At 47.1% G+C, this 26,594-nt stretch overlaps 1 protein-coding gene across 2 annotated transcripts in view; it reads right to left on the bottom strand.

Annotated features, from left to right (window-relative positions):
• Positions 1 to 350: 350 nt before the first annotated feature.
• Positions 351 to 26,594, bottom strand: part of TSPAN32 (tetraspanin 32) — a 33,641-nt gene continuing 7,397 nt past the window's right edge. The window contains exons 4-8 of one of the 2 annotated variants that reach the window (XM_074842002.1): positions 23,116 to 23,190; positions 8,761 to 8,862; positions 7,206 to 7,298; positions 5,524 to 5,607; positions 351 to 3,270 (exon numbers count right to left, since the gene is read on the bottom strand). In XM_074842002.1, coding sequence (XP_074698103.1) covers positions 3,175 to 3,270; positions 5,524 to 5,607; positions 7,206 to 7,298; positions 8,761 to 8,862; positions 23,116 to 23,190 — 450 coding nt within the window. In that variant the 3' untranslated portion in view covers positions 351 to 3,174. Of the gene's footprint in view, positions 3,271 to 5,523; positions 5,608 to 7,205; positions 7,386 to 8,760; positions 8,863 to 23,115; positions 23,191 to 26,594 lie in introns of both variants that reach the window. The other variant, XM_074842001.1, reaches the window with a different exon arrangement.

A 26,594-nucleotide genomic window follows, 5' to 3' on the forward strand; every position in this document is an offset into this window, starting at 1 on the left:
GTTGGCACAGGTGTAAAAAAACCCATTCAAGAGCCGCCTGCCTCGCAGTTTCCATCCAGCCATCCCTGGGCACTGCCGTTTCTGCAACCGTGAACAAAATGGTAACGCTGCACTTCTCTGCAACAGGTTTCTAAAAACCGAGGAGTTGAAGGTATCTGCTTTCCTGCTGCTGGAAATGGTGGGATGCCACAGCAGGGCAGCAGGAGCTCTGGCAGAAGAGCACGTCCAGCCAAGCACTGCTCTCCCACCTGCTCATTAGAGATAATTCCTCCTCGCAGGGGAACTCCAGAAGCAGGTGAAATGGGAACAAAGATCACGAGACAGCCAGTGCATACATACAGAACAATGGGTTTGGTTTTTTTAGTTTATTGGAGTATTTTGTAGCAAAAAAGTTACCTAAACCCCATGATTAGCTATCGGAGGAAGAAAAGGGACTTCCAGCTTCCTGGGACGAGAAATTGCATGCTTCCAGTCTGCTGCTTATTGGGAAGAAGAAATGATGATTCTCTAGGCGCATTATCCTCTCATGAGATGGTTTGGTGCAGGTCATGTTCTCATCCCTGCTGCCACTACCACAGAAACCAGTACAGAGGTGTGAAAACCACAGCTACTCATGAGCACACCTACATGGCCGGTGCTGAAAGGGCACCTGATGCTTCTGATGAAGTTCCAGCCATCATAAGTGATTAAAGGGATGTGAGAGCTGGGGCAGAGGGATGCAATAGCCTCTCAGGTTTCTTTATCATAGTAGTCCTATCCCTAATAATCCCTTTACATCAAAAATTGACCTGGCAAGGAAGAGCACCTAAAGCTTTAGCAGTCCTGGTGGTGAAGCTTTACTGGAGATCTTTTCTACTCGACTTTCAAGTTGATGCAGCTTAAGCAGGTAACCCACACTGATAACATACATGCCACTGATTTGCTCAATCTCCCATGTTTTTTGGCATGGCAGAACTTCATCAGTTGTCCCACCAACACAGAGCAGTAGGGCAAGACCTGACTACCTAGTGTTTAAAAAAGTGAAACCGCAGAGATTTCTTTCGTACAGATACTTCAGTCTTTATTGCTTAAATGTGTCCTTAAGCTTTTTTTTTGCTGCCCCTGCTTGTGTTACTCTGTGTGAGGTACACGCCTGCTGCCCCAGCAGCTGGTCAAGGGTAGGATGAGTCTGATGAGCAGCTCCTTTTCCTCCAAAGGACCATTGACATCCTCTCCCTCTTGGGTTCTGGGACAGGCAAGCACCAGCTGCCCAGGGAATATCTCTTCCCAGCACTGAAAGAATTACTTGAGGGCTCTCCCATGACGCAAACCCCTGAGCAATGCATGCAGCCTCATGCACAGCAGAAAAAGAGAAGGAACGACAGCCTTTTGCAAGAAATTCATCTGTATTGAAGCAACCACGAGTCACATGAGTTGCCAGCTGGCCTGGGGAATAACAATAGCAGTGGCCTGGACAATACCAGCTGGAGATCACAAGGGAGATTGTCTCTCTCCAGAGAGGGATTTACTTAAGAATACCCATATGCATGTAAATGAATCTTTCTCTAGAAAGCAGGTATGTTGGCAAGTGCATATCAGCACTAAATCCCTGCTAGACCGAGGCGAGGTGTGGTGGTGACTGCCAGGAGGTGGCTTGAGTAACACTCCGAAGCAGTTTGAACTTGATCCTGCTTCGAGTGAAGTCAGTGGTGAAGCTCTGCTGGTTCCAAGGGAGTGGGATGAAGAGCGATAGACCCTTCCCACCCCCCTCAACGTAATTCTTTCCAATATAAGATATTTGCAGCCATGTTAAAATGCTAACCAGGTGCTGTACTGCTGTTCTTGTACGTGCAGCATCCCCTGCCTGAGGGCCAGGACCTGTCCTGAACTTCAGCATGGGGGTTTCCACATTTCTCAATAAACAATTGCTACTTACTGCTTTTCCTGGCTAAAAGCCACAACAAAGGAGAGGGGTGAAGGCTGTTGTTGGTTCAACAAACATTTCACATAGCCAGGTAGTTTCCAGCAGGTGCTAAATCTATTGCAATGATGGGTTTCAGCTCAGGAGCAGCTCTGCCTCCTTGCAATGAGGGCAAGGCACGCCGGGGACCTATGGTTTGAACTAGACTGAGGGCTGAGTTCTTCAGCTGATTGATGCTTTTAAAATTTCTGTTTATTATTGATAAGGTGATGTAAAGAGGACATGGAGTTGAACATTGTATTGTTTGACCTGGCTGGAGATCAGTCCTGTTCTCTTACAGATTTAAACTTCAGTCATGCATCTATGTGTAATATCAAAGTCCTTTTGTATTGCACAGCAGCACGGTGGGTTAGTGAAGCTAGATAAACACGGGGCTAAGGCTGGAAGTTGAACAAGCCCCTGTGAAATCAGTGTGGCATTAAGCTCTAGGAGGTTGACTAAATCCTCAGGATTAAAAAATAACGGTGTATTGCATTAGCAAGGAGGAATAACAGAGGGATATGTCCTTATTTGTTTCAAAGCTAGTGCTTTCTGAGTTTTGTCCTGATCTCCACCAAAAGCGCTGTAAATCTGGCAATATTTGAAAACAGGGAAAAAACAGTAGATGGTCGTTGGATGCCTACACACTTGAGTGTGATCCAGCATGTGCCCAAAGTCAATCATTAGGAGTGTCCAGGCTAGGAGAGCACATTTCCCATCAGCAGTGACACACTTTGTGTCCGTGTATTTGCTGGTAGCACCAGATCAGTGCCGGGCTGTGATCCAAAGCCATCTTCCTAGACACATTGCATCTTTGGGGGTCACAGGGAACTGCTCGGACGGCAGTGCAAGAGAAGTTTGGTTTAATGCTGTGATTTGATTTTTGCTGGGCTTTTCTCTCTGTTTTTGCTGTAAGGCTCTGTTTGTGCCCTGCCTGCGGAGCTACAGCCCACGTGTCCCCCGGCGAGGCGATCTGCACGTCCGAGCCCAGGTGCATGTCTCAGTCCTTGCCCGTTTTCGGTGAAGGTGTGGGACCGTTCCTCCGCAGAGCATCGTCCGCTCTGACCAGCTTGGAAACGCACAACAGCTCGTAGTGCAGGAAGGGGAAACATGAGACACGCGTCCCACCGCCTGCCCCACTCAACACCTTCCCGGGGGATTTTGTGGGTGACTGCAGACATCCTCCTGCACCAAGAGCTGGGTCTACCTGGTAGAGACGCCCAGGTGATGGGATTCTACCTTTCTCGCAGGATGTATTTGCCTTTCCGGTCCAGGTTGTTGCTGAAGTGGATGGAGAACCAGAGGAATGAAGTCAGGATCATCCCATAAACCTAAAAAGAAATGAGACAAACAATTAAATGCTGAACTGATTATGATGCTCCATCTGGGCAGATACATGATCATAAACGTTGCCTGTGAGTCCACTTGGCACTTCTGAATTTATGTATCAGGATGTTACATTTTTCTTGAGAGCTGTTTTTCAGTAAAATGGTGAACCCCAATTCCAACATAGGAGAAAATTCCGCCCCCCCCGACACATGGTTAAAGCATCTGATTGAAATTAACACAGCGCAACTCAAACCCAGTCCTAAAAATACCAAGAAATGAGACGAAACCAGGAAATTCAAATTTCAAATTCCTGCCACAAAACATTCCTCTGTGCAAACAAACATATCTCTCTCATAATAGCCTTTTGTAAAAATAACATAGGGAAGAAAAAAAAAAAAAACAACACACCAAACCTCATGCATTGTTTGGAGTAAAAAACCCCAACAAAACAAAAAGCCCTAACAATATCCAAACCCCGCCCCACACACGTGCACAGCTGGGAATGCAGAGGACAGTATACTTCCTTTGCATTGTGATATTCCGCCTCGTATATCACACACCAGGATTTACACAGGCAACATATCAAAGGTAAGGCTGCTGTGGGAAGGATAACGAGGGCTGCAACAACATGCTTCTTCCTAAAAGTCTGCCTTAACGTGCAAGCGCCTTTGCTTGCGGCTTGATCTGGGGACATGTGTGCATTGTTGGCAGAGGGACAGTGACATCAGAGCAGCTATAACCCTCATCGCGCATTTCCTTTGCATCCTGCCATCACAATAGGGAACCGTGCAGTGAGATTTCCTCTCAAACACACTTCAAAGATAGCTGCCTTATCTGGCTATAGCATCAAGCTGTGAAAAAAAGATATATAATAAAAACGCTCCCTCTTTTGTCTGAATATAGCTGCAGTGAAATTCCTCCTATACCTGAGAAAAATTAGAAAGCAACACCAAATATTCACACATGGCTTTACATTTATAGCCACATAGCAATGCCTGATGGTTTTCCAAATTTACTACTAGCAGTATAAAATACAAAAGCGTTTGTTCCTCTGGATTTTGTTTAGATGAAGAAGAGTCTTCTAACCCATAACTGTGCCAAGGTGGACACAAGTAATAAAAAACAAAATCTCCAAAGACACATTCAGTCAGGAAAGGTTGCCCCAGCTGGGGAGCAGCATGGAGATGTTACCAGACCAAACCTCCCTTCATGGTGAAGTAGTAAGTCTGCTGGCGTGTACTCTTTCCTGGCGTGCCTCACCACACATGCAGGGCCCTCACGTAGAGGTAATTACAGTGATAAACCTTTGCCAAGCAGTGGGTGGGCATATGAGCAGCCTTGTTTTAATTAGCAGCATTCTCCAGCTCCAAAGGGACTGTCCCCATGCAGCTACCGAGCCCCCTCACCCCCTCACCACTGAAGGACACACTCCTCTTACAACATTTAATTTTTCCTTTTGTTCTTCCCCAAGTAAGACTCACAAATTCAGTACAGACCGATTCTACCCAAGCCATCCTCTGAAGATGATCCTACCCCTAACTCTGCAAGATCCTCCTTGACAGACAGCACCCGGGAGCCCAGGCAACACGCTCTGCCCCTCTCCTTTTCAGCTTGCGCCTCACAAGCCCACGCTTCACCCACCACTGCCCGACATACACCTTACCAGGTTTGTTAGGGGTCATGAGACTTTCCTTCCCCTTCCTGCACAGCTCTCCAGCTTCACTGCTGGTGCTCAGTAGCTTTCAAGACCTTCCAGCTCTGGCCGCACAAAGCGACTTCCCAGGCTGAGCTGGAAGGCAGCCAGAGAGCACTGGGCAAGGAGAGGCAGCAAGTTTCCTAAAATATGGAACTTTTACTGCATCTCCTTTTCCACAATTGTTGCTGGCTTCCCAATTGATCCGCAAGCCGTGCGCCAGGCGACAAGGCGTCTCGCTTGCAGGAGAAGATGCGCAGGCGAGCCTGGGCAGATGAAATGTAAACACTGCTGCAGCCTGCTGCGGTGCCTAGTTTGGGCAGAAAACCCATGCAGTGAGCCTATTCCTGCAGGAAAACCCCTCCGACCATCAGCCTGGCCAAGACAGGTCCAGGCCCTGTCTTAATTTCCCATCTTAATTTTCCTCTACCACCACTTGTTTCTCTGCTGCCAGTCTCCAGAATCATCTGAAATCCCAGCTTCTGGGGGCTAATTTAGAATACGCCTCCCCCGTTGGAGCCTGCCTCTGGGGGCCAAAATGCAAAGGAACAAACATAGCTACCGTGAAGCCGATGGTGACACCCAGAATCGTGGAGACGAAGTCCATGTGCTTCTTTAGGAAGTCCTGGATCTCTTGCAGGCAGTCCTGGGAGGAGAGAGACACCCCTTGCAGCACAGCAGCAGCCTGGGGCAGGGTGGGGGGGCTTCATCCCCCCACAGCGCCACCATAATCCCAAATAGAGGCACGGGGGGGACACAGCATTGCACAGCTGGGCTGCTCCATGGGCAGCTCTCCTTTTTTCTGCTGCTTGCTGCAACTTGGGAAGACAAACACCTGCAGTATATTTTCTATTACTACAACACACCTATGATTTTCTTGGCATGATGACTTTTGGACTGTGGGGATGTGTGTGAGCACTGGTAAGTGTGGTCATGCAGAAGCTTTTTTCTTTCCACCCGCTGGAAATTGGAAAGAGGGAAATAAAGATGGAAAAGCAAAGCACATAATGCTAAATACATTCCCCAAAGATACTAATGAACAGCTGAATTTTGCAAGGTGTCTCAAGCATTAATATACATCAGCCTTAAGCATGCCAGTGGCCCCATGGAAATCCAGGAGGTGTTAGCCAAGACAGCCATTTCAAAAATGCAAGAGCATGCCCTTGATGAAGTGATTTGCAGAGTGAGGTAAGAGTGCTCAAAGCCGGGAGCAGATGTAGTGCAGCTACCAAACTCTGTGGTTCCCCAGGTTGCATAATGCATCCTCCCATCCACCTGCCCGGGCTCACAACCAGAGGAATCACAAACCATTAGCTGGGGGGAACAGAGTCACCCCTACAGTGCCTGGTTTTGCTCTGCTCTCCCTTCCTGTTCTTTGAGCCAAGTCCAACCCTGCTTCGAGATGCAACATTCCCAGAAGCAGTGCCTTGAAACGCTGCCCCGTGGGCTGACACGTGACTCTGCATCACAGCATGCTGTTAGCACTTGACGTCTTCGCCTAACAACAATGTTTTTGTATAGCTGTAGCAACATGGTTTTGTTTTTCCTCGGGACAACATACATATTGATGCTGGTGGCTTTAGCTACTTCAGCTGATTTGGCTACTCCAGTGGAGGAAAAATAATCATACAACAGATTTGCTCAGAAAGTATGAAGTCTACGCTGCGGCTTCAGCACAAAGGCAGTCTAATACTGGTGGCTTCTCCATCAACTTCATTGAGATACTGCAGAGAGGAGGAATGAAGTGTACTTGATGAAGCTACTGCTGTGCATCCTCATCCTGCTTCATTTCTCAATTTAATACCTATTTAATGCCACGGGGAAAAGGGAGTACAGAAAATTCCACATTTGCTGTTAGTGGGACATTTTTAAGCCTCAGAAACTAGTGTCACATGGAAAAGTCCAACAGGGTTTTTGAGCTTAGGTACATGCCTGTGATATCTCACACTCTCTGCACATGCAAGAGGAAGGTGAAGGGAAGCGACAGGCTGCAAACAGGTTTTCTCTGAAGGCTTTCTAAAGTCACGAAAGAAACCACATCTGCAGGTCTGAGACCTGCTGATCCACCGAGGCTCCTCCAGCCGGTGAGACGACTCCTTATTAAAACAACAAACCCCAACCCATAGCAACCCCAAACCATGAAAAAGCCACAAGTCTCATTAACACTTAAACACCAGTGAGGTTTTAACAGCTAGCGAGTAGCGGCACAACCCCACTGTGAGGTGGAAGAAACCTTTCCCTTACCTGTCCTACATCGTGTGCCGGGCCAGGTGGGCATGTCTTGCTCTCAATGTTGGCCGTGTCCCCAAACGGAGAGTGCTTCCCACAGCACAGGAACTGGAAGAGAGGGAGAGGTCTGCCAGCTGCTGCGGCGATGGGCCACCCTTCCTCCCTGTCGCCCCAGGCAGGGCTATACAACCAGGGCTGCGAGGAGCGAAGCACATCGGTATACAGTTGACAACCACAGCAATGGAGTTGCTTAAATTCAGAGGAAGGGAATGAATCTGGCCCCAAACTTGCCCGTGCTCCTCCAGGAGTGCTGCCCGGGGCTAGGGCCAAGCCCTCCCTCCATAGCCACACCAGGTCTCACAGTGGCTGCTCTGGAAAACCCAGGAATGCACAGACTCACGTTTCCAGCACTTGTTATGGGTTGAGGTGGTCCCCTGCAACACCCACTGTGGAGCTGGTTTGCTATAGCCAGGGTGAACTGGCCAGCTTGGAGCTCTAGCAGAAGGAAAACATAAAGGAATAGAAGGACTGTTTTTCTGTCAATTAAAGTGGCTAAAACAAGCAACTGAGGAAGCTGGGTATTGTGCCTGGTTCTCCTTGCTGAGCTGGGCTCTGGGTGTGCTGCTCCACAGCGCTGCAGAACAAGCAGCACCACGCGTGGTCACGGCTCTGAGGGTCACCACCATTGTTGCAATGAGAAACATTTGTCCTTTTCTGCGTTTTGAGAAGCACGCACGAAAGCGGCTTTAGAAAACTACTTGTTATCATGATTTAAGAAAACACAGAAGGATAAAGGGAGTTGCGTGGGAGGTGTCTGGAAACAGGCGAGCAGAGCTGACCTTCCCATCCAGCCCTGCTGCGTGCCATGAACTCACTACCCAAACAGGCCCTGCTGCGCGAGGAGATGGCATCTCCTTTACTCAGTGGGGACTCGGTTGTTTCTCACAACAGGGGACGTCCTCACTCATCTCCTGTGGCTTTGAGAGTGAGCATCTTCCCTGTGCTCTGGGCAACCACCCTTAACCACCTACTGAGCTACAGAGAAGTAGCTGGGTGGTGGTTTTGTGGAGCTTGCTAGCAGTCTCCAGCACTGCGAGAGGCCACGTGGCCTCCAGTACTCCTCAGCCATAGGCTCAAGGGTAAACAGAAACAACCAAGTCTAAATAATTCTGCTGGAAAACGTGTAACTACCCTCCCTCTACCTGACACGGGGCACCAGAGACGTGTATACCCATTTTCTCACACCACAGATAGGGAGCACAGCAGAGGGCCTGCTGAGACAGACAACATATATATCAGCCACAGCACAGAAGCTTTGAAGGTCTTGCATCAGGGTGATGCTCAGGTAGGTGTCCCTTTCCTCCTGTTGATAATCTGATTGGTCAAACCTGGAAAAAGAAGAGTAGGAAGGCAGGAGCAGACTTGACAGCAGACTGGAGGACTCGGTTCTGAGGGAAAATGGCATTGCAACATCCATGAGGCAGAGCACAGGCATCAGCTTCAGCCTGCCAAAACCATTGGGGAGATACCCCAGGGCAAGGTTTTCTGCTAAGGCTGAAAGACAACTTACTGCTTCGTGGATGGCAGTCAGCTCGTGCCTCCTGAAGCTGGAGGTGTTCCTCCTCACCTCCTCGTACACAAGATCGTACACATCCATCATGCTGTCTTCCACCTGCGATGAAAGCAGAAATCTGTACGTGCAAAACACCAACCACAGACATCTCTGGAGGGAAATATGCTCCTCTGGCGTCCCCCTAGAAGCTCTCCCAGGTACAGCAAGACAAGAAGTGCAGCTATTAAGTGATTACCACAGCAGCAGGAGCTGGTGTACGACCCACCACGCACCAAGGGGTGCCTATGACATGGTGAGTCCCAGAAGAAAGGCTGCAATAGTGCATATGTACCACCTTCTGCTAGGTGTGGACCCTTCCACATCACACTGGAGTCTCACCAGCTGACAGCTGGAGCTTTTGGGCTGTTTTGGGTTTAGTGTCAGAGAAGAACTCAGGTGCCTGGGAGCAGTGTGCCTCTGAGTCCCTCTGCCAGGCAGGGATGACACCATCTCCCCATCCTGATGGGGGACTGTGAGAACAGGCACACATGACCATGAGATGTTAAAATACAAAGGTAAGAGGACCTCAGAGGGCTGGTGTTATCCCAGTGATGGAGCAGATCCTCTGAATAGCGCCAAAAAAATAACAGAGTGATTCAGTGGTGAATCAGACCCTAAATATTTACCAAATGTGTGAGAACTCACAGCTTGACAGATCCCAGCCAACTCCTGCTCGGGTTTTGAAGGAAAAAATGTTACAATTGCCTTCAGTGTCTGGAGTCAAACCCTTATTTCTTCCTTTCGCTTTCCCTCGCTTCCTCAGCAGCATCCATCTGAGTGGGGCTGCAGGCAGCGCTTGGCTTTTTGGGGGAAAAAAATCAAGTGGTAAGACAGACGGAGCAGGCGGCTGCACGGGGAGGGACAGGCACTCCAGGAACAGAGCCATCTCTCAGTGAGGCTTTTCAGCTCAGTCTTAAGGGGCTGTGCTTGGAAATTACTCTAGGAGAAGAAAACCCCAACGCTGTCTGCTCAGGGGTGAAACCAGGGTCATTCAAGGTGATTACAGCCACTATTGTATTATTGCTCTACCCTGCTTGGCTGTCCAAAATGCAAGCAACTAACGGAGGCTGATAACCAGGAGGGGAGAGAGGGAGGTTGAGAAGATTACTTGTACCCGACTTGGCTCCACGCTGCCAGGAACAGGGTTTAAAGGCTCACATCTGAAGATTTTCCACAGCTATCCACATGGCATAGAAGTGAAGGGCTTGGGGGTTTCTCTGTATTTATCTGCAACAAAGCTGCCATCACCCCTGGATGCTCCATCACCCACGACGGAGTAATCAGTAGGTGAGGCAGGAGCAACACATCTTTAACAAGAGAGGTCCAATGACGGACGGGGCACAGATATTCTGGGCCAAGGAAAAAACCTTCCATAGCAAGGTGCGTGATGCTGAGCACAGGTGAGGAGGGAGGATGCTCGTTTTGTCACCCCCATGTATCAGAGCACATCGGTAAGACAAGATCTCTAGCAGACTTGTGCACCATCCTTCCTCTGAGCAAACCTTAAACCCCAACAAAAAGGAAGACACCCAAGCTTTTCTAGCTTCTTGTGGGCAATGAAATAGCTTTCCAGCAGCAGCAATTAAATAAATGGATTCAATAAAAAGAGTGTCCATTTCCACTGAAGAATTGGATTAGGAATAATGAAAAAAGAATAATCTTTTGACCTTGTGCTGCTGAGGAAGGAAGGAAGAACAGAGCAGCCAGCTTCTTAACCCAAGAGATTATTACTTTACAACTGTATTCAACTTAAACCAAGGTAAGATGAGACTTTGCCCAGTGATGTGTCATCTGTAAAGACCATCTCAGGCTCCCTAGCAGCAAAGCTCTGACCACACCACCAGAACCAATTCGCTATGCAGGAAAGTTCATGCTTATCGGTATTCTGTGCTGGTAACAAACCCCAGGGCCCAGCAGAGCCTAATGTCCTCCTCAGCAGCTTCCCCGGTGGTCGTGGTACATTAAGCAACCTGGAAGGAGGGCAGGTGAGCTGCCCAGATGTTGACAGCTGCTGGCTGCTGCCCGTAGCTGCCTGCAGCAGCTGCCAGACTAGCGAGCTCCTCCGGCTGCATGAAACCACAAGAGGATCGATTTGATCAGCAGAGGTCCTGCCTGACGGAGTGGTGCAGCTTTGCAACTTCCTAATTATTTTACATGCCATGCAATGACATTAAACATTGAGACTAAGGCTGTTTGAAGGGTACGAGTGGGTAGAAAAGAACTGAAGGAACAAGGTGCCCATAACAAAGCTATGGCAGAAAATTATTCCAACTGTTGGAAACAATTAGGGAAGAAACCACAAGCAGTCATCATTTCACAGCCAGCTACAGACTACAGTGACGGTGATGATGATGAGGGTAATCTCCAGGTACATAATGACTATTAAAGACCTCAATTGCACCCTGTTTCTGAGCTTGCTTCTCAGTTATTTACTGATTGGGTTTGGGTTTTTTTTATTTTTTCATTTTGTCAAGCAGCCTCCAAGAGCTGAAAGCACAAGGGATTAAATGGAAAATGTTTTATAGCAATAATTTCCTTTAGAATGTGTGTCTGGGCAAGCCTAAGAGTACAATTTGCTGATTAGTCATTCTCAGCATTTCTATCTAGCAATTATATCTCGCATTTATATCCAGCTATTATCTGAATACACTATTCAGATCCTAGTAAGGGAATATAAAACTACAAAACCATTTTTTAAAGAGTGAATTGACTGTAGTTCCTCCACATCATCTTTCTGATTTTTGCTAGAATCATTTGATTTTGGAGGGGAAAATTGCTGTCTTCATACAGCACGGCGGTGTGTTTTCAAAGATTACTGCAGAGAGCTCTCTCATTTAAATATTTCAGAGGTAGGTATGAAGTACTAAATCTCAGTTATTTATTGCTGGCTGCTTCCTTCTGTGCAGGAGATGGTGACACAGAGCATATGAGAGGTCTGGTTTAATAAGAGGAGACACACAAGAGCAAAAGGTTGCGCTGATGAAGCATCATCTTTGCAACTTTTCTGCCTGGGATGGGGTTATGTTTATACTCAGAGCTGCAGCCAAGCTCTAAAGCACCAGTCACACGGAGCAGCATGTATCCAGCCCAAAATGTCATGCTAACTCATGCATGCCTAATGATGTAAAAAATAAAACCTGAAAGCATGAGACAGTCACCAGGTGGTTTCAGGACCTGTCCTTAGTTGCAACAGTATTTTATCCAGCAGACACAAGTTCATCCCTATATATTCCTTTGATCTGGGAGATAAGAGAGTGAAGAGCTAGACTGCAGCACTGCTTTGTGCTCAGCTGCTGTCCTCAGCAGATTCCCATTGCACACTCCACTGATGGGCAACTTTGAGTCCATCGCCTCAAAATAATTTTCTTTTTCCATTTCTTACACCAGGTGTTGGAGAAAAAAAAATTAAAATAATCAGGGTGCTTTCTCTCACGTTTAAGCAACAGGATGCCTTTTGAGTTTGAGTGGTTATGCTGATACTGTTAATAACATGCTTTAAGAAAACCACAGCTGTGCCCCATCCCTTAACTCAGACAGTAGTTAGCACGTAATGGTCTGACACAGCTGGAGAAAGGGAGTGTGGGCTTCTTTTTGAAAGGTCTTACACTCCCCCCACATATACGCATCATTACAGACACATGGATTTTCCTGTTCCTAGTGACATGCTATGACCCACTGCTGGAGGGGTATTTCTGGATGAAGCTGTCCCTTGGAAAGAGATGGTGCCTGCAATGCTTGTCAGTAAAAAAACACCAAGAGCTGAAGATGAAGCATCAGCTGGGCTTTGGCTTAAAAAAAAATCTCCAGGTTAAGTGATATGGAGGACACACCTTACAGCAATTCTTTTCCTGGAAGAAGCTGGGTGAAATGTTCCAGCTTTAAATTGGTCAAATAATTGCTGCCTCCCATTTCTGTCTGCATTCCTCAATGAAACATTCATTTAGGGATGCTATCAATGGGTTGCTGGATGCAACAAATGGAAAATCACCGCTGAGATTGATGCGGCTGACTCCAGCTGACTCAATAGAGTCGCATTTTTCACTTAAACAATCTCAAAATTCCTTCTTTCTTTTACTTTATCATCCTCTAAGTCCTTTATCCCCCAAGAAGCAGGATTTATGACTGCAGGAAGGCATTTACTCTAAGCCATTAGTGTTCTTGCCCTTGGCTATTAGAATCTAAAGCAAATTTCAGTCTTACCTCCTTCAAGAGGAAAATTGACATTTTTGACTTAGGTTATTTATCAAGGAGAGTTTTTACCTGTGTCATGGTTTAACCCCAGCCAGCAACTAAGTCCCACACAGCTGCTCACTCACTCCCCCCCCCGAGAGAATCAGAAGGGTAAAAGTGAAAGAACTCATGGCTTGAGATAAAACCACTTTAATAGGTAAAGCAAAAGCCGGGTGCACAAGCAAAGCAAAACAAGGGATTCCTTGCCCACTCCCCATGGGCAGGCGGGTGCTCAGCCATCTCCAGCACAGCCGGGCTCCATCACGCGTGACGGTGACTTGGGAAGACAAACGCCATCACTGCGAACGTCCCCCCTTCCTCCTCCTCCCCCAGCTGTATGTGCTGAGCATGAGCCATGCGGTGGGGGATACCCCTGGGGTCAGCTGGGGTCAGCTGTCCCGGCTGTGTCCCCTCCCGAGTCCTTGTGCACCCCCAGCCTGCTCGCTGGGGGGTGGGGGGAGAGGCAGAAAAGGCCTTGGCTCTGTGTAAGCCCTGCTCAGTGGTAACGAAAACATCCCTCTGTTATCAACACTGTGTTCAGCACAGATCCAAACCACAACCCCATACTAGATACTAGGAGGAAAATTAACTCCATCCCAGCCAAAACCAGCACAACCTGTAACTGGATTTGTAACAAAGATCAGACAAGGAGGTCAGCCTTCAGTTCCCGATGCCTTTGCAAGCCAGAAAAGTCAGTAAATCCCCTCCCGCTGCCAGCAAATACCCATGCCTGGGCAACCTGAGCTAGTTGCTTAGACATACATTGGAAAGCTAATGTAGGCTTGTACCAAGAACAACAGTCTGACACTTACTCAGTGAACCACCTTTGCAACAGTCATTGGCCAAAAATCCCTCTGCAGAGCTGGAGGTCAAGGTGAATATAGTGAAAGGAGATGTCAGGATTGTCTCAAAGACAAGCCCATCTTTCTCCTTTCTCCTTAACAGGAATGCTCTTGACATGGCAGAAGAAGAGAAGCACGGCAAGCAGAAGGAGGATCTTCCTCTCCTGTGGCTCTTCGTGCCTTCGAGGCATCAAACCAAGCACATGCATGGCAGCCTCCGAAGAAACTGCAACCTCAGCACTTCATGTTCTTTCAGCATCTCCAAGGATGTACTCACTAGCATCCCTTCAGTGGTGGCTACTGCAGAGTCCCTTGCCTAGCTATAAACTGCAAGTTAGTTAAGGTGTGAAACTGAAATGAAGTGGTTAACTCACTGGAAATCCTTCCTTGCTCCAGTAAGAAAAACACTTCTGCATTTTGCTATCTCCACCTTCCCTTTCCTCCCCGGTGTGCAGAAATCCATGTGTTCACAGCATGTCAGAAAGGGGAGGGGAGGGACAGATGCAACTGCTTGAGTTTGGATAAAGCAACAATACAACTGCAATGAAACAGAGGGAAAACTGCTCTGGGTTCCTCAGCCAGGCTGCAGAGCAGCTCTACCGCATGGATTGAGCACATGGTAAGATGCAGTCCCCCTGCCCCATGCTTGACCAGGCCATTGTGGCCATATCTAACAGTCATTACTGCTTGCTGCAGCTTTATATTTCCTTCAGAACATGTCAGCTCCTCTCCTTTCCAGCCTTCCTCAAGCCAATCAATCCCAGCTGCAGAAATCCGGCCAGTGCTGCAAAGCAGAGTGGCCTTTGAGGCCCCCATGGAAAAATGCACAAGGTAAGAAGGTGCTGCTCCCCCTTTGACTGCCAGTGGTCACTGGAGACCACTGGTGCGAGAAGATGCAAATGAGGCTTTTAGCTAAATGGTTTTCATCTTTTCTCTCTGATATCTATATATAGATTTTATATCTCTCTCTATATATTAAATATATATATATGCTCTTCCCCCCAATTTTTAGTATTGCAAGAGGACCAGGCAAACTCTGACCAGCTTTAGTCCGTCACTGAGGGAATACACGGAAGGAGAGAGAACAAAAAACATTGTGGAACAAAAATTCAGGAAAAGCAAAGCCTTACAAAGCTGTTTCTTTCCCAGTCCCAGCGTTTCCATTAGGTCCTTCCCCAAAACGTTTAAAACATGAGAAAGTACTGATGTGTTAAACGGCTCACCTTCTCCTCATTTCCCATCTCCACATCCCAAAACAGCAGCAAGAGTCCAGATGTATGGGTGCTATACCTCCTGCTCAGCCAGCAGGCAGGAGGACATCAGAGCCTCCTGCTCCACCAAGCCATAAACCCTCAAGGCCACCTTGGTGCTACCTGGATGCAGCCAGGAGCATCACTGTGACTGGGGCAGAGCATCACATGCTTTACAAGGAAGCACAGAAAACCCAGGCAGGCAGTTAATAAAACACCAACAAGTTTTTTCCCTGAATTCTCCAGATATGGAGCAGCACCCCTTCTGAGTGACACCAGTCTCAGTCTATCAAAATCCTCATGGTGGGCGTTTTTTTTTTTTTGTGTTTTCTTTTTGTTTGGCTGTTTTTTTTAAACAAACTTTAAGTATTTCAGTCCATTTTACAGAACTGCAAAACCAGCAGGCTGCCAAGGGCCCACACTGACCCTCTGTGCTCCCATCATTCAAGACACACAACCCAGCAATTTATGAGCCTCCCAACATCATGGTCAAATTATCTCACTCATCCCCACTCTCTCACCCGTAGTACTTGAAACCAGGGCCAGGAAAGACTGCTTCCAACAGAAAGCACTGAAAACTGTTTTAGCTTTAAAAAAGTTGTATCAGCAACAGAGCTAGTCCCAGGGCAACACTGTCATATCCAAGCTGGCAGTGGCTGCCTCGCTGCAGTGAGCGCCTACAGCCGCGTGAAGGCTGGATGTGCCACAGTGACAGCGACCATCCGAGTGGCCTCAGGTACCACGGCTTATGCTGCTGGAGACGGGAGCTCCAGCTAACGCTCTGCCATGGAAAGCAGCAGAAACGGGCTGTGTGGGTTCAGCGTCAGGGCAGCGATAAATTATAAAACCCATGAGTGCGAGTGCCTGTGTGGTGCCTCAGACAAAGGAGAGCAGTGTCTCACTGGGGGGAGTGGGCTGTTATTGTGTGATGAGAACATAAACACTAGAAAAGAGTCCTATTTAAAAACACTAAGGAAGGGGGAGGGGTTTTCCCCTTTTTTGTTTTTCCCGTGCACTTCAGAGACTGAGAAAAGCTCAGTGCTTACCTTAAAGTGATTATGCCTGGCAGAATAGCAGCAAGAGCAAGGAGGACGTCAGATTATTCACAGTGTTTTCACAGTCAAATCTCTGCTTTTTGAAAATGCTCTTGAAAGACTCCGATGAGTGTCTACAATCCTGATCCAGCCCCACTGAATTACAGAATCACAGAATCAACCAGGTTGGAAAGGACCTTGAAGACCATCTAGTCCAACCATTAACCTAGCACTGCCAGTTCCCATCTACACCATATCTCTCAGCGCTATGTCGACCCGACTCTTAAACACCTCCAGGGATGGGGATTCCACCACCTTCCTGGGCAACCCATTCCACTGCCTAATAACCCGTTCCGTAAAGAAATACTTCCTGACATCTAGTCTAAACCTTCCCTGGTGCAACTTGAGGCCATTCCCTCTTGTCCTATCGCTCATTACTTGGTTAAAGAGACTCATCCCCAGTTCTCTGCAGCCTCCTTTCAGGTAGTTGTAGAGGGCGATGAGGTCTCCCCTCAGCCTCCTCTTCTCCAGACTAGACAACCCCAGTTCCCTCAGCCGCTCCTCGTACGAATTAACGACCAAAAGGAAACTACCGGCATGCTTTGAGTCTAGTTTCAGAAAACACCTGACCACCTGAAGCTTGTGTTTAAGCCCCATTAAAATCTCCAGGACTTAAGCCTGCATTTAAGCACTGCCTTCAGCTGAGATGGACCAGACCCTGTAAGAGTTTGCCCCCACACACACCAGTGCAATACTGACAGATATAAACACGCCCTGGAAAAACCACAGATGGGGTTTGCCACTAGAAGAACCTCTGCAACCCCATTTAAGAAATTACCTGGGAAGTGCTGGGTCATTCTTTGTATACCTGCAGAAACAAGAGACAGCACATGCAGTGCTGGCTTTATGCATGCAAAGGCAGGATTTGCCTCCTGGAGACCCTGGCAGTGCTTTGCAAAGGTGCTGGTTGGGAGGAAGACCAGAAGAGCACGGCTGATCCCATGTGCAGGGAGGGAGCAGGGAAGCTGCTCTTTTCAAGAACGGGCCACAGGTGTAGCAACGTTTGTTATTTAACAGCTGCAACTGTTAATTCCAGCTTTGCACCCCAGGCCCTGTTAGAAAATCACCATCTCAAAAGATACCACCTTGCTCACTAACAAAGCATGAAAAAACTCCGGTTCCTCTTCCCAGTATGAGGAGGGTGGAGCAAGCAGGTTCCTCGGAAGAAAGTTTCAAGCAGAGCAAGGCTGCAGGAGAACTGGAGTGTGCACAGGTGGCTTGTGTTCCCCATCCATAAAAAGCTAAATCCTCAGGTTTGTTCTCCAAGTACAAGCAGTGCAATGCAGAGGCTAACACCTTCTACATGAGGAGCCAAAAACCACTGGTGAAACCTCCTTTTGAAATCACCCAGCAACCCGAGAAGCCATTTGATAGTTAAGAGATTGCCACATCACTGCAGCCAGGGCAAATCCAAGTGACCTCTTCATCCAAAGGACATGGGAAACGGGGCTTTTACTCCAGAATTATGGGCAACTATTTGCACCAATTTCAAATTTTCCTGAGTTGGGAAATCGTAATTTAATCGGTTTTAAGCTAACATTTGCCTGTGAATGAATCTCTGTAACTAAAAAGCTCGTTCTGTTGCAAAACTCCTTTCATGTTGCAGCGATTTTATTTTCACCGATTCACTCTGCCGTCCTGACTGGCTTATGGGGCCGGTGTTGTGGGGCTGCTGGAAGGATCTTCTAAACTGCTGCAGAGAAGGGGAACAGCAGAAGATGACATGGCATTGAAACTCCTCCAGCCTCTTTCAGAGCGGGGCCCAGAACGAAACCCCAAACCTATTTTTGTTTTGGTTAGTAAGGGTACCAGAAGTCTTGTATACTGCAGGTGCAAGGCTGCCCTTTCCTCCAGCCTCTGCAGGCAGGCTTTAAAAGCAGCAGTTAAGGGGTAAGAAGGGATGCTGAGGAGGAGGAAGAGGAGGAAGCAGCAGCCTTCCCCACCAGCTGTGCCAGATGTGGCATAAGTCTCTCCCATGTCCTTCTCTGCATGCCAGGTCCCAGCTGCACTGGGCCACACTGGGAATGACTAAGACACCTCACCTAAACATGCCGTGGTTTGTGGGAAAGGAGCTGCCGTAAAAATAACTTTGGAAAACAGGACTCAGCTCTTTGTCTTCAGGAACCGGGACTTCCTAATGTGGCTAAAAACCATCCTAAAACATCATCATTGCCATGGTTGCACAGCTGTTCCATCAAAGGTGCTCATGCAGAGGTCATCCTCTCTGCCCCCGCCCTTGTACGTCGGTCTCTGGTTTGCTTTGATTGCACCACCGCTGTTGTTCCTCAGACAGGTTTGTGACATTTTCCTAACAAGGCCACATCTCCCACCAAGACCACAGTTTGGCCAGGTGGTCCATAGGGAGGACAATCAAGCGTGCTCCTCACCCTTCCAGAGACCCTCGTCTGCACTAGGTCAGACGTGGGAAGGGATCGACTCACTTGAGTGATTTGGGCCAGGCAGAAAAGCACACTAGAGTTTTGTAGGGGCTTGGAGGCTGGGCTGGGGTGTGTCTGGAGCTGCGGTCTTGAGAGCTTGATGGGACAGAGGTGAATGAAGAGTGCTGGGGGCAGCAGGGGAGGATGGGGCTCAGGAACAATCTGAGCTAGAAAATACTGAACGGCTCAGCCCTACGGCTAACAGGAGAAAAGGTACTTCAAAAACTTCCAGATTACAAATATTTTCATTTCAGATTTTCCTCCGAGCAGCTGACCCTCCCAGAGAAGTTTTGACACCTCTCCAAGTGACAGCAGCACCTTTTCTCTTGGTGCCACTGGCTGAGAGGCAAAGGGTTTCTTTGTAAACTGGGGTTTGACCCGAACAGAAAGGCTGCATGCAAGACAGGCAGAGGATCTGGATGTTACTCTGACTTATTTGTTCTTTCCCATTTTGTGCACCATTTTCTTTGCAGAACCTACCAGACAAACATACTTTGGGAATGTGTAGGTTATTAGTTCCTTGTTAAAAGTACTTTAACACAGACAGATGGATGAAGCTTGGACCTCACAGAACCCATTCACTGGCCACATGGATGCATCCCTAGAGCAGGAATAATTACGATGCTACACAGAAGGATCAACCTTTTAGGATAAAGCACAATAAATCTCAGATTCATGATTTCTGCATGTCTGGTATATGTTATTTTAAGAATAAAGACTATGGTGACACCAAGACAATCTGGAATGCAGGTAACTTGAAAATAAAACACATGGCATCTGTCTGAAAGAATTCATTCGGGAGCTATGGAAGGTCACGAAACCAGAAAAGAATGGGAAATGAAAAGATTCACATTTTCTTTACAGTGCCCAGGTCTGTAATATCAAATATTTACAAATAACTCTTCTTTTTTCCCTGTCTGGTAAGAAGTAAACACAGCTCTGGAAGAGTCACAAAGGCAAAAAGGGCATCTTGCTTTCATCATGTTCAAACAACAGTTCTATCTACTGCCTCTTGAAAACAACCATCAAAATGATTTTTCAGCTGAATATTGGGCTTTTCCATTTCAGATGATTTTCTGTAAGAGGGGTCTGCTTTATGAAGAAAATTTAGGTGGTGTTTTGGGGTTTTTTTTTTGATCGAGAGTAGTAAACCACTGAGAGCACCTGCGGTGGTTTGGTGCAGGAGGGACCTCCCGTGCCCTGGCTTGCAGAGGGAGGGGAGGGCTCTGCTCCCAGCGCTGCCTGCGTTCAGCACCTCACCCATGGGGAGGGAGAGGATGGGATCTGCTGACACCAGCTCCCAGCTGGCATTTCCAAACTGAACAGGCTGGTTTTCTGTCTAGCTTTTCACTGGAAAATCAACGTATTTTGCATGGGGAAAATGCAAATTTTTGTTTCAGCAATGAACGCGGGGGCAGTAGGCCCTCAGTGCTCTCAGGGGCACTGATTCAGGCACATGTGATGGGCATATTCATCCATATTCAGTTTTACATCACCAAATTCTCTTCCTTTCTTGATAGCTGTGTACATCACACCAGGCTTAAAAGACACCCGTCAGTTTGGCTGAGTTTGATTTTTTCCCCTCGTATTAACCCAATTAACTATTGCTGACAGTACTGACACGCTGTAGGCTGGGGAGGACACCTGTTTTAATTTTGCTCTTTACCTTGAGAAAGTCAGACAAACAAATGGCTCCATAATGAGACTCCAGGAGGCTCCATTCAAGTTTTCTGTACAGTGGCACTACCTGTCTTTCTGTCCTGGAGGGGCAGTCGCATCTGCGTTGCTTTCTCACATGTGCACTGCTCTCACTGGTGACACAGGTTACCTTTCAAACTAAACTGAATTTCCATATGTTTTGTAAGTGACACTCCTAATTAAATCTTTCCTCATTTACATTCCCTGTTTCTCTTTGCATTTTAGGAAGCAGAGAAACCCAAGACGATCTCGAATAGTATTTTAATTTTTCTGTTGTCAGAAACACTGCTGGTTTTCTTTACCCAGAAAGTAAACATTTTACAAGAAAACCTCATTTTGCCTAGTGGAAGCTGTTTTGCTTAAAGAAACTGAACCAACTACTAAAGCTAACCATAACACATGTGTGCAATTATGGGCAGGGCACTCAAAGCAAAAAAACCCAGGAAAATAATTTGAAGTAAAACAGATGTAGTGATTAAAAGATATACAGAGAAAGTAATTATTCTCCTTTAAATATTTTCAGCAAAATATTTTTTTGAATGGCACATCCCTATGTTAACCCAATATACAACGTTTTCTTGCAGCCTTTGTACAACCTATTCCATGCTTGTGGATTAAAAAGTATAACTAAATAGTCTGTTCGGATAATGCAATTTCCCAAGACCAACCAGACACACTTTCTGGTGCCATTTCTCCTTTACTAACACAGCGTTTGTTTCAATTTCTCATTACAAACTTCTGCAGAAGGAGGAGGAAAGTGCTCTGTGCTGGTCATGAGAACAAGATTATTTCCATATTAAATTGTTAGTGTGAATATAATAAATGTTGATACTTTAGCCTGAAACCAGGGAAAATATATACAGAGGTTGTGGAAAGACTTTTTCATGGATGTTTCAGCTCTGACTGAATCCGCTTCAGCCAGGTGAGTGTAGAGAGAAAAGATGCTGCTGTGCCATTGGTACTCACCCTAACATTTCCAAAGCAGCTGGACAAATTCACGGAAGAAAAATCCACTGAGAGCATTAAAGGCAAAGGCACCACCAGGTGCCACCAGCAGGAACCTGAGCCACAAGCTGTTGACATCTGAAAATGCATGGCTTTGTGCTCACTGGGTTTTTATGCTCCTGCCTTGGCCAACAGCGGGTGTGCCTGTCTCAGAGGAGGTACCTTTGGTTTGATCCAGCGTAGCCATCTGCGTATTTCAGAGGACTTTCAACTACTGTGGCCACTGGTCAGCTCTGGGCAAACTTTCTAGAGAAGCAGGACCTTACCCCTCAACCTTGACTTTGCCCTTTAGACTTCTGCTTCCAGAAGGACTGGATTTTAATTTTTTGCATAGGACACTGAACCACTATGGGACAGGGCTTCTTGTCCCCAGGAAGTGCAGTTGCCACAGTCCTCGCATGGATTGACTCTCTGCGGTTTTGATGGAGTTGTGCTCCTCCAGCACAGAACGAAATCTCATGGCCAGCCTTCTGACACACTGGTCTTCAATCCCCCCCAACATCTGTAACCCTAAAGAGATGAGCTGGCAGCATCAACATGACCCTAATCCACTGGCATGATGTTTCACATCACTCATCATCTCACTGATGGCCAGAACACTGCAGGCTGTGGCATGTGCCTGGGGCTGGGGAGGAGCAAAACGGAGATAGGGATTGACCCACTGCATGAAACATCTATCAAAGGCCCAAACACTTATCTGAATTACTGTTAGATACTTTGGATACTTGCCTAAAATATCAATGTTCTGCTTTCAAAAAAAAGAAGTTATGATTTTTTTGCACTGCTACGTCTCTTAATTTACTTTTTTTTTGAGTGCAGGGATGCAGGAAGGGGAGTTAAGACCAAGCAACAACGAAGTCCTCTGAATGGGAAGAGGAATAAATATACAAAAACCAAGTTTATATCAGACAAGAAAAGGGTTAAAAAAAAGTCTAAACTTCTTTAGGCTACTAAATATTAAGTTCAATTTCTGCTTTTCCCAGCAGCCTGCTACCCTGGTGCCAGGGGCATCCCAGCCCCGGGGTAAGGGCACCCACTGTGATGCTGTCCCTTAGCAAAGCTGCATGCCTCAGCTCGACTTCCCCAGCACCGTGCATCTCCAACAGCATCCACCTACCACAGCGCCAGCAAGCTCTGGGTTAACAATTCAAACCCCAAATTTCTTGCAAGTTCGACCTCACACAATCTTCTCTTTCTGGTCCAGTGTGACAGTTGACAGCCCGAGACACCATTTTTCGCTCTAGTGTTTTTACTGTACCACTGCTGGCAGTTAAAAAAGACATTTCCTGGGTGTTTATCCTGGCCACTGCCAGAGACAACCTGAACAGTCACAACCTGCCACCGCCTTGGAACAGAGGCTCCCAATTGACGTTAGCAGGAATTAGAGCTGGCTGGAAATTACTTTTCAAAAGTCAAACATCTCATTTAAACCAAAACAAAGCAAAACATCCCTTGCAAAAAGATCCAAAAGCTATTTAAAATGAGACTCGCATTTTGTTTTGCCTTCAGGACAAAGAGTTTGCCCTGCGTGGGGGTTTCCATGGCTTCTCCCTTCAGATGACCCCATCGGAGAGGCAGCTGACGAAGGTGGCTCCGTTCTTGCAAAGGACGGATGCGACAGAGCATGCATCTGATAGACTTCAGTATGGACGGCTTAATTGCCACCAGATGTCCCTTTTATGGGAGAAATAGTTGCTACAAAAAATGTCTCTATCTGACGAGATGCTGGTGGTATTTCCTAGCAGCCAAGGCTTACCTCCGTGCTGTGTGTGTATCTCCAGCAGGCAGCTGGGATCAATCCGCAGAAGGCCAGAGCAAAACAGAAAAATCCCTGAGGATAAAGAGGAAAAACACCATCAGTTACAGCATGGGGAGAAAAATATCCATTTGAAAACACCGTCAGGATGTATTTAATATGCTCATTTGAACAAGTTTAGTTAAAGTTAGAGCTAAACATCCCTCATAATGCTGGTTACTTAAAACTAATTAGATGGATAATAATGTGATTCTTCATCAAGAACCCTCTAATTACACTGTGGCCATCTGAAGAGGTTTACCGAAAAAGCACCTGGCTTCCTGAAGAGCAGTTAACCTACCCTGTCCAAACTCCCCTTGGGGGGAAAAAAAAAAAAAAAAAAAAAGAGAGATAAACCCATTATATTTACAGTATGCTCCTCTTCTGCAGCAGTGCTTTGCCCCAGAATAGCATCTCCTTACTCATGGGATTCAATCCTCTGTGTTTAGAACTCAGCTATCGGTTGCAAACAGGGGAAAACCCCACAAATAGTCCATAAAGAAGCAAGTAATCAGGACAGAAAGCAACCTGAAACTGAGCTGAGCTTTACTCCTTTAGCAAGGTGACAGCTGCACGGCCAAACCGCCTTCCTTAAATCAGCATCATCCTAGTTAGGCAAAAGGATGACAGAAATATAATCAAGGCCAGCAACTGACCCTGAAGTGTCTAAACAATAATGGCAACGACGCAGGAGGCAGCTTGACTTTTGTCTTCTTCCCTAGGCTTGCAGAGCTGGAAGTTACACACATTGTCTCTTTATTTGAACAAATCTGGTCCAAAAAAAAAGAATCCTGATGTAAACAGCGCTTGCCTGTTGTGACAGCTGGACCAAAGGATCTTGTTCACATTAAAAAAAAAAAAAATTTAAAAAGGAAGAAAAAAAGTGCCTCTAAAAGCATCTGAAGGCCAAATGGGCTCATCAAATATGAATCCACAGCTTAGTCTTGGAATGGCAAAAGATGATGAATAATCACCAGTTGAAAAATATTGCCCTTACAAGTTTTTCTGTGAAACTGTCCCTCTTCCAACATGGAGTTATGTAGCAGGGGAAAACTACCCAACTGACTGCAGCCTATTTTGGTTTCTAAATTTTTTCTATGAGTGTTTTAATAGTATGATATACCTGAAATGACTTTAAAAAGATTAAATCTTTCATGAAAGTTTAACAAATCCAAGTTTAAGGAGAGGAAGAAGAGTGTTGCTGCTACCAATTCTGCTTCACAAAAAAAAACTTCTGCTTAAAAAGTATGGTTTTTTTTAAAAAAAAAAGCCCCAAACGCCTCCGTATGTAGCAAGAAAGGAAAATGTGATACTTCAAATCCTGGAAATGAACATGAACATGCCAATAAACTGCCTTTTGCTGGTTCTTGTCCATCTGCTGCCTGCTGTGTTTCTCTGCTCATGGCCGGACAATGCCCTGCCCAAGGGCTTTGCTCCAGGAACAGGACTGCTGTTGGCATTTCACCACTTTTTCAGGGCTGCCTTGTTTCAGGCTCTGCTTCAGACGCTGGGGAAAACCCTGTTATGGTTCTTACGCAAAACTTTAAATTATGTATGTCCAGCCTCTCCTTTTATTTTTTTGTCAGCTGCCTGGCTGTATAGGTGGTGAGATCACTCGCTGCCTTGCCAGGACCTAAAATGGGATAACAGAAGACCCTAAAGGAGATGAAAGTCTGATCAAATGCTGACGTGACAAGGGGGTTACAAGTAGAGAAGATGGGGAAGAGCATGCAGGGTGAGATGCCATGGACCAAAGTGTGGCATGACCAAGCACGAACCCAGCCGGGGTTGGCGGTTCAACCCCTGCAGGTACAGCACGAATTGGAGGGGGGAGGAGGTGAAGTTACAAGGGCATTTCACATTGCTCCTCACTACGACCAGACCCTGCATTTCGCACCTCCTCCAACAACTTCCCCCTGAAACAAACAGCATAACAAAATCCATTTTCACCTAAATCAAGCTCAAAGACAGGAAAAAAAAAGAGAAAATTATGGCAGAGGAAAAAAATAGCTCTGACAGCAATGTGAAAGCTCTTCCACACATTGTTCCAGTAAGGAATTAATTGAGAGGACTCACCACGAACCTGGAGAGTGAGAACAGTGTTGTGAGTGGGACCACCCAGATTTCTCCCCCCCTCCCTGTGCTGTCCCTTCCTTCTCCCACCAGCTCCAGCACTTACATCTCTCTGGGGCCAGAAACCCCAGCAGATTAAAATCCTCCTTCTCATCTTCCCTTTCTCAGCTCCACCTCACATCTCAGTACTTCACCTCCAGCATCAGCTCTCCCTTTATTTCTGTCTAGCTTCTCTGGGAATACCAAGACATGGCCCCTTGGGAAGCTCCCCCTGCGTCCAGCCGGTGCGCAGCAATTACATGGCTCCGAGAACATCTTATAAATTAATTATAGGCTGCTTTTTCCCTTCCCAGCCAAAAGGCTTTTGGAAGAGCAACTTTCTAATTACATTAGAAGACATTTGGAGGAAAAAAGAAATAGGCAACAGATAGTTTGCATACAAAATGTGGAAGGGTTGAGGCTGGTTCACCATCTCCCAGACCCTCGGAGCTCCTCGGGGCTGACCGCGGGCTGCTGCCTGCTGCCCTTGCAGGAGGCAGCCACATCAGCCCCACAGAGGGATGTCACCAGCCAGACATCAATTACTCTTTTATGAATGACCTTGTTTCCATCCTTGCTGCAAGGAACAATTTGTCTTCAAGAGACTCGGCAGAATCCGCAGGAACAGCGTCTTGTCTGTTGGCTGCTGTATCTTTTAATTCACCTTTCTGAAGTTTCCCCTTTGGTTAAGGGGATCTGCTTCGGACGAGGGAGGGATCCTTTAGCTCAGACTGGGTTCAGTAGCTCTGCCAAACCCCTGCACTCCCAGGGAAGGGGCCGACCTGTGCCCTACTCAGCTCCAGCTGCTTTTTGGTGCTGCTGTGGCCACAGCAAGGGCCAGCTCCCTGCCAGACTTCACAGCCCAGGGCCAGGGCAGGGGGAGCTTATTTCAGATTGCATCCATCAGGTCGCATCCCTCCCTCCCTGACCCAGTTCATCTAAGAGCACACAACATTTTTGCCTTTCCCCATAGCAAACGCGAGCCAGTGATCTCAGTCCGAAGAAGGAATCCGTCCTCAGCTCCAGCTGAGCACATCGGCTCTGCCTGCGCCTGCTCCCCTGCACACGGATGCCTCGCTCAGGAGTGCTGCACCAGGAGGGAGAGCACGGGAGACAAACCAAGATGCTGAAGTGTGCTGCAGTGTTATTAAGGACCCTTTACACACTTGCCTGCAATGATGCACCTGGGAACAGTAAAGCAAACAGCCTGTGCTGTGTGCTGGCCCTACTGGCACATCACTCTCGGTGAAAAAATGGGTTATATCAGCCACTCACTAAGGCTTTTTTACCACAGAAATTGTTTGGAATCTGTGCTTGGAACAGCTGCT

This window comes from Strix aluco, chromosome 16 (assembly GCF_031877795.1).
Source record: "Strix aluco isolate bStrAlu1 chromosome 16, bStrAlu1.hap1, whole genome shotgun sequence".
Lineage (NCBI taxonomy): Eukaryota > Metazoa > Chordata > Aves > Strigiformes > Strigidae > Strix > Strix aluco.